The sequence below is a fragment of the Porites lutea genome, chromosome 1 (assembly GCF_958299795.1).
Source record: "Porites lutea chromosome 1, jaPorLute2.1, whole genome shotgun sequence".
Lineage (NCBI taxonomy): Eukaryota > Metazoa > Cnidaria > Anthozoa > Scleractinia > Poritidae > Porites > Porites lutea.
Genome location: NC_133201.1, coordinates 39,692,675 through 39,701,653, shown reverse-complemented (window position 1 = coordinate 39,701,653; position 8,979 = coordinate 39,692,675). Strand labels below are relative to the sequence as shown.

General features: G+C 43.8%; 1 protein-coding gene across 1 annotated transcript; it reads right to left on the bottom strand.

Annotated features, from left to right (window-relative positions):
• Positions 1-3,300: 3,300 nt before the first annotated feature.
• LOC140929547 (uncharacterized) lies at positions 3,301-8,979 on the bottom strand. Its single transcript, XM_073379306.1, has one exon. The coding sequence runs from the start codon at positions 8,977-8,979 to the stop codon at positions 3,301-3,303; it is 5,679 nt and encodes a 1,892-aa protein (XP_073235407.1).

Sequence of the window (8,979 nt, the reverse complement as noted above, 5' to 3'; positions counted from 1 at the left end):
ATCGCAACACACAACTCCTGCACTTAGTTGTAAAGGAAGTTCTCTGTCCTTCAGAGCTTCGCTCTAACTAATAGCTGGTCCTTAAAGGATTTTCCCTTGCGATATGATATTCCTTAAAGATTTCTCTTAGCCTTCCTTATTTTTGTATAAGGTGGATTTTCCCACAGTATTTTCTTCAGTCTAAGTAAAGCCGCTATTTTGTAACAAATGGTAGTGGTTTTTTACGTGCAGATTTGTTGCTGTGTTGAAGGGCTGTTTTCCTGTCGGCGAGTTTTAACTCAGAGAGGTACTTTCTCGCAATAGGACCGGGTTAGCTTCTTTTTACCTGGCGATTTTCGAAATCTTTGATAGTTTCCTTAGAAGTGGCTTGAGCATGAGAGGAACAGACCTTAGACGCATGAGCGCTTCTCCTTTAATGAAGCATTTCTTCACACCTGGTGGTTGCCACGAGTACGTGAAAGGCTTCTATACCTTGGCTCATGGGCCCCTGGTTGGTTTATGTGTTTGCACGTCTAGGATTGGTTCCTTGTTGAATCTAATCCCTTTGTACACTTTTGTGTCTAAGAAAGTGATCTCTGTTTCTTACATTTTAGCCGTGAATTTGATAGTATTTGCCTTTTCCACAATTTTAGCCCTTTATTTTGTCTAGGTTCCATAGGGAAAACACATCGTCAATATATCTTTTCCAAAACAGCGGTTCAATTAGCCTGGGTGCCCAGAGACTTTTTATGTGCGGTTTGTGGTTTGGTAAAGCCGTTAAAAGTGACCCGCGTGAAAAGCTTTTTTTCTCGCGGCTTCGCCTATAGTGCCTTCTGCCTTCGGCCAAAGATCTATTGGCCTGCAGCGACACGGAAGTATCCCGCCGCACCCGAGAAAAATCCTCTGGTGACCAGGGTGCGGTTCAATACAACTCTGTCTTAATATCTGGTCTTCTATTCTGAGATGTTACCAAAAGCAACGGCCATCTTTGTTCCCATGGCTGTTCCATGGGTCTGTAGCTAGTTGCCACCGCAAAATTGGAATGAGTTTTCGTTATATAAGATAAAGTATTTCTCTTAAATACCTGGTAGGTACCCCGGGGGCTGTGGGGGGTACTCTCGGGAATTTTTGGTGAGCGTGAGCCGCCCGGTTCTTAAAATCCTGACCCTATTTCACACTAAAAAATGTTATTTCCCACACCCGTTTCAGATCTGTCTCTTAAATCCATGCCCATTTTCAGACCTGGTATAGGTACAATTTAGACTAGAGCTCAAACCAGATTTCTGAAAATCCATTTCGAGTTCGCGTATTGCTCTTTCTTTCTGATTCATTTGGAGTTGAAACGACAAATACATCTACATCTACATTTAATTAAGTTGGTAAAATCTGTTACAGACGTTGCACCAACTATGAAAAGAAACGATCATAAAATATATACAATGCTCGGATAAAAAATTAACAAATAAAATCTGATAATACACATACAAAAATAAGGAATCATAATATAGGGCAAAAAGTATGAAAGTAAAAAAACCGTTGATAATTCGTAGCTACAATCGGCGACAAAATGAGTTGAGACACTTCGCCCAAAACTGGGCTTTTTTACGTTTTATTAACTTCAAAGGGAGGAAATATAGCTTTCCTCCCCCCCCGTTCGCCCTTGTTCTAGCTACCTGTAGAAAACAACAAACACCCCAACTTTGAATGGAGGGAACAGGGGAAGGGTGCGGATTCTTTTGTTCTCCGAAATTACCCCATTTAAGTACAATGTCTCAACAATTTTGTCGCCGATTGTAGGTAGGGGAGTAATTTGAGTTAAAGACAGCCAAGGAGTTTGACTCAACTATCAATCCGCGGGTAGCTTTAGCATAGCCTTATGGTCCATACGTTCATACACTCCCATAGTTTCCTCGAAAACCATACCCAATTCCCAGTGGAGGATCCAGGGGAGGGGCCCGCCCCCACCCTGATCCCCCTCCCTTTATCTAAGGGTCTGGATGACCGGGCTCCCCCTCATCTCAAGGACTGGGTCTGGCACTGATTCCAGACCAAAATGGGCAAAATCTATACCCGTTTAAGACTGAAACGGCGCAAAAACCCTACCCTTTGAGGCGGCACATACCTATATGGCTTATATAAGGGAGTACCCCCCCGGGGTGGGTGTATGGGCTTTCCCTCCATAAAATCTTCGTATGCATACATATGGTGGTTAGGCCTTCTTCGTGTGGTACAAGCTCTGAAGGTCATTATACTTCCTTTACCACTAAGTGCAGGAGTTATGTGTTGCCCGCCGTTAATTTTTAAACCAAGTTTAGGGAGGAGGGAAAAATTGCCCCAAAAAGTAGGGAGGAGGGAGATTTACCGTCCTGTACCTCCCCCCTCTTTAATAACCCCTTCACTTCATCAGTTGAGGGAACATGGTGAAATATTAACCCTATATTATTTTCTGTGAAGTATGTTTTTGTTCATCTCCATTAAGGGATAATGAATACTACTCAGGTTAGCCAGCAAAGGTCAGATTGACATGCTTACTCGTTGCCCTCTGGTCAGTGCAAACTACAACTTCTGTTGGAACATGCACTGCATGCAATGGCAGATAAGGTGGTCTCATTCCAATCAAATTTGCCATCAATGCCCTGCATCTGTTGGAATTGTTTTTCACCAAAGCCTTGAGTTGAATAATGGAGTATTTTTTTCTCAAGCAGCAAAGTGACAAGGTAAATACCCACAGTATATATAGTATGTGCCACTCTTCACAGATGATTAGGTTGGGTAAATCACTACTTATACTCAACCATCCCCTAGGGAGAGAGAAAGCACCACATTGGAACCTTGATATAACGAAGGGCAAAGGGACTGGCAGAATACGTTTACTATAACGAGGTCTCGTTATTTCGCAGTTGTTCGGTATATTTTAAACAATTATTGGATGAGGTTGAGCATGATATCATGAATTATCAAAACCGAGGTCTGTGTTATCTGCCGAAGCCGAAGGTTTTGATAATTCATGATATCATGCGAAAACCGAATTCAATAATTGTTTTATTATACATTTTTTAAACAATAGGCAAAAGAAGACATTCATCTGTTGAAAAATGGCTTTATTTCAAAACTAAGGTGAAAGTGACACTGATAAGCTTTGTTAAGGAAGCGATGGAATACAAACTTGAACGCTTGAACACAACTTTAATCCGCTCGATTTACAATACACACCGATTTACAACAGGTTGATGTACTGCCCGGGAACGCGACTTACAACAAATCTACGAGCGACTAGCGAGGAAGTCACGTGACGTGTTATCTACATAATTTATTCTACTCTCACAGGTCCAGTCTCGCGGGGCTTTTAATGACCCGAGTACGAGTACGACGATGGGCCGTAACATTCTCCCCACCTTGTCCTCCTTCGGGGAGGACAACTCTCTTCTTAGGCTTACGAATAGGTACACTTTCAACATTAACAGAGTTCGCTCGCGGCCTCTCCCCACCGTCAACAGGAACATCAGCTTCACGGGTAACTTGTGGGGCCGCTGCATCAATTTCCAATCTGTGTAAGCGTTGAACAGGCCTGTTGAATACACCTTTCTGCGCTTTCACGGTAGCCGTTCGCACGAGTCCGTCCTTACCAGGATGAACCTTTTCCACCCTGGCCATTGGCCACTTGGTACGCGATACATTATCATCTGAGACCAATACGATATCACCTTCTCGAATGGAGGGGTTTTCCTCTTGCCATTTACTTCTCACGGACAGAAGGTGCAGATATTCTCGTTGCCAACGTTTCCAATAGTGGTTAAGTAGTCTCTGTAGGTAAAGATACCTTTCGACAGTTCTTTTACTAGACTCCTCCAAGTTTTCTTCTTTACTCTCAGGTAACTGGTTAATTGGTCTACCAATTGCAAGATGAGCAGGTGTAACCGGCAAAGGGTCTCTGCAATCGTCGCTCACTGCCGTTAATGGTCGCGAGTTGATGATGCCTTCAATTCGAATTAATAATGTGTTCAACTCAGAAAAGGTGAGAAGTGCCTTTCCAAGCACTTTACGCAATGATTCTTTGATTGCTCTGAAAAATCGTTCCCACCATCCGCCTCGCCATGGTGAACGCTCGGTGATGAATTTCCACGTAATCCCTTTCGACGAGAGCTCAGAATTAATTCGATTTCGATCCAATGTATCCCACACCGTTCGACTTTGAGTACTAGGATCATACAATTTCTGGATTTCCTTGCTTGCAGCCTTAAAGGTTTTTGCGTTGTCGGACCACACTGTATGGCAAAGACCTCTGCGGCTTGTCATGCGACTAAAGGCTTGTAGAAACTCATCAGTGGTAAGGCTGTGTGTTAGTTCCAAGTGAATCATACGAGATGATGCGCATGTGAATAGACAAACGTACACTTTCTGTATGGTTGAACCTTCTTTTACATAGAGAGGTCTTGCGAAGTCAGTTCCAACATGCGCGAAAGCTGGTGAACATGAAACTCTCTCTTCCGGCAATGGGCCCATTTTCTGCGCGCAAGGTCCAACTCGCTGTTTTTGGCAAGCCACGCATCTTCTGATAACACGTTTGACTTCTCGTCTCCCTTGGGTCAGCCAAATTTTCTGTCTTAAGGTTGACAGTATGCTTTCTGGGCCCGCATGTAACATGATCTTGTGTCGGTCTAGTACCATCTTTGCGACTTCGGGATGTCCGTGAGGCAATATTACTTGATGCTTGGTCTGTTCAAGTAGATCAGCAAACTGCAGTCGGCCACCAACTCTTATAACCTGATCCTCTCTGTCATAATACGGGTCTAGTTTGAGAAGGCGACTGTTCTTGGGAAGAGTTTGTCCGGACTTTAGCAACTGGTAATCTTCTTTATAGACCTCTTCCTGTACCCACTTACAACACTTAAGCTCTGCTTTCTTCACTTCTTCTGCCGACAGTTCACTTTCAGAAGACTTACATTTAGTCTTGAACAACTTGACTGCTCTCAGTACATAAGCGGTTACTCGAATCAACTTTAACCATGTCCCGTAACGCGACATATCAATTAACGGCTCTCTAACGACTGCTGTACAACCATGAGCAATTTTCCTTTCCTCTTCGCATACTTCAGAGGAAACAGTACCACCTTGGGGCTGAACGGGTAAAGGTTTGTCACTCGAAGACAGCCACCGAGGTCCATTCCACCATAAGATATTGGCAATCATATCATCACAGCTCAACCCACGCGTCAACAAATCTGCAGGATTCTCCTTACTAGCACAGTACCTCCGACACTCAGGATCCCACGTGGACTGTATTTCTGCCACTCGATTCGCCACGAATGGTTTCCAACGAGAACTCTGACCTTTTACCCAATGCAGTGCTACCATACTATCAGTCCAACACACAACACTAGTCACTTCCATAGGCAAAGTGTCTACAACAAACTTCAACAACCTGGCATTTACAACTGCTGCTAAAAGTTCCAGTCTGGGTAGTGACACTTTCTTGATAGGTGCAACTCGGGACTTTGATATTACCAGCTGCGAGGATACATAACCTTGCTTGTCTGCTATTCTGATGTAACCTGCTGCTCCGTACGCTTTAGGAGAGGCATCTCCAAAACCATGTAGCTCTATCTTAGACTCTTGCGTGATGCCATTTCCGAAGCATCGGGGTATGGTCACACCTTTCAGTTGCAACAACTCTGACTTCCAATGTAGCCACTTTGCTTTAATTTCACTGTCCAAAGGGTCATCCCACAATAATCCTTTTAACCACAGTTCTTGGAAGAGGATTTTGGCTCTGACAGTGAAAGGAGATATCAACCCTAAAGGGTCAAATATTTTCGACGCTAGACTAAGCAGGCTTCTCTTTGTCATTGGATCCGGAGATAAGACAATTCCACCCGGTGCAAGAAATCGGAAATAGTCAGAGGTCAAATCCCATGAGACTCCAAGCGCTTTAAGGGGTTCACTCGACTCAAACTCCACCAGTGACGATGAGGCTCTTTTGGCTGGGGCAATAGCATCCATTACGAGCTGTGAGTTACTTGCCCACTTTGTCAAGTTAAACGCCGCTTTACACATGATCTCTGACATGTCTCGTTGAAGTTTCACAGTCGAGTCCACCGTATCGGCTCCTGTTAGGACGTCATCCACATACATCTTTTGTAGAATTTCTTGGACTGCATTTGGGAACAGTTCTGCGTATTTTTTTGCATGAGCATGGACCGTCGAAATAGCAAGGAATGGACTTGAGTTCACACCAAATGTCAGTCTTTGCATTCTATAAACTTTGGGTGTTTCGTTAGACTGTAAATCTCTCCACAGGTAGCGGTGAACGTCTCGATCCTCTGGCGCTAGCTTGACCTGAAGAAACATCTTTTCAATATCTGCTATGAGACCAATTCTGTTTGTTCGAAATCGAATGAGTACAGATGCAAGGTTGGGCTGTAAAGCAGGACCGGGAAGGACACAATCGTTGAGAGAAACACCATCTCCTTCTCGCGCGGAAGCATCAAACACGATTCTGCACTTAGTCGTCGTTTTGTCATCGCGGAACACAGCATGATGCGGCAGGTAGCGTACAGTTCTATCTTCATCATTCTCGTTAGGCACTACCTCTGCAAATCCTTTCTCTACATATTCATTGATTGCAGAATTGTAAGCTTTAGCTTTCACAGGGTTATGTCTTAACCTTCTTTCGATGCTTTCCAGACGTCTAACAGCTTGCACGTAGTTACTTTCCAGTTTAGGAGGGTCACGTTTCCACGGTAGTCGTACTTCATAGTTCTTTCCGTCAAATTTCAATCCTCTATTGAAGTCAGCAACAGCAACTTCCTCCTCCCGGGAAACAACAGTGTTTTCAGTCTCAGCGATGCCAATAGATTCCAGTTCCCAGAATCTTTTCAAGCTTTTAGTGAGTCCACTGTTTTCTACAACGGTAAGCATGGATGTGGTATACCTTGAGTAACGGTTTACTTGTCCGGTAAGAATCCACCCGAGATGAGATTCAACAGCAACAAGTGACTCAGATGAACTACCTTTCTTGTACAACCCAGTTACGAACGAGTAGTAAAAGTCTGCACCAATAAGGACGTCTACTTGGACGGAATCGCGAGGGTAGGAATCTGCGAGAGTTAAACCTTGAAGATGAGAGTTCTTACGAAAGTCTAACTGCACTGGCCCGAGGGGGTTACAAATCTTGGGAATAGCAAGGGCCTCCATCTCCACCTTGGAATCTCCTTTCATTGGCGAAAGTGCAAATTTAACTCTCTGCAATCTCTTGGTTTCACTAGTTGTTCCACCGAGCATTGTAACACTTAATAACTCTGAGGGACCTTGCAAGCCAAGGGACTCTGCAATGTTCTTGCGCACATATGAACGTTGACTACCAGAGTCTAGCAAAACACGGACTTTCATTTCTTGACCATTGACAGTTAACCTCGCCAGCGCTGTCTGTAGCAGTGTTTCCTTCAAGGGCAATGCCGGTTTAGCTGAAGCTAACCCACTTAAACTGATGTTGGAAGGCTGCTGGGGTGTAGCCACTAACTGCTGACCATGTAACAATTTGTGATGACGGCGGCCACAATTTGCCACAGAACACTTAGGTTGGCGACAAATCTTGGAAAAGTGCTTGTGGTTGCTGGGCTTTAAACAATTGAAACACAGTTTATTCTCTTGAACTAGCTTCCACCTGTCATCTAGTGACTTGTCATTGAAAACTGGGCAATTTGGCGACTCGTGACCTGCCTTACAGAAATTGCAGCTTGGACCAGTTAGCTCGCGTGCCTCACCAAGTAATGCAGAGGCTGTATACGCTCCATCCTCACCACCCATTCGAGGAAATGAAGGCTTTCTTCTGTTATCTCTACCCTTATCAGAACTGCGATTGCTTTGGGTATTGTTCACATTACAACCTCTCTCTCCCGCCTCTTTGGATACAACTTGGCGGTTTAGAAATTTGAAAAACAACTCAAGATCTATTTTATCCTCTTGAGTGTCTGCAAGCTCCAACTCCCATTTTTCTAGTAACTGAGGTGGCAACTTGGTCTCAAAGATGGGTAACAAAATACAACCATGACTCGTTGGATCTTCACCAAGCGCTTCTAAGGCTCTGGTTCTATTCATAAATGTGTCATAAAGATCTCTAAGGGCGGATGCGCTGACCGCCGACTTAGCATCCATCTGGATGACAGATTTCACAAGGGATGAGATTATCATACGTTTTCTTCCATACCTGTGTTGGAGGCAATGGACCGCTGGTTGATAATTTGCTCCAGTTACTTCAAATCCTTCTATTGTTTGCAAAGCATTACCAGTAAGCACTGAGCGTAGGTAAGTAAACTTCTGTACCTTGGGTAAGTCATCATTGTTATGCACTGCGGCTTCAAACTGGTCCCAGAAGTTTTGAAATTTCAACACATCCCCATTAAACTTTGGCAGTTCAATCCTGGGCAATTTAAGACTTGAAGATTGACGACTGTCAGTATGTGTATTTTCTTTTGAAGACTGATGATCTTCCACTTTGGAATTCTTTTGGAGGTATTCATGAGCAACATCGATAGCTTTATCCACCACACGTAAAAGGTCTCCCCATTTGCGAAGTTCTTCTTCTATCATATCCTCCGCGATCAGCGCGACTATTTCATTTCTCAGCTGAAGATATTTCTCTCTATGCACGGTAAGTCTTTCAATTCTCAGCTTTACTTTCACTTTGTTACTGGTACTTTGACTAAGCTCCGAAATTTCCCGAATCAGCCCGTCCATATCTATTTGCAAGGCTTTGGCTTTGCGTCTGATCGAATTAATCTGTTGAATTTCTACTTCACTCGAAGACTCCGCTGACTCAGCAAGATTCATTTCTTCCTTCGACTCTGGTTTGACAACATTTGACTTTGAATCGTCTACCAACCTTTCAATCAAGACCTTTTTTCCAGTAGTTGGTAATCCTTTTTCTTGAAGCAGCTTTCGCAGCTGATCAACTGTAAGTTGCGATAAATCATCATTTTCGGTCTTTGGACTGGCGGCCAT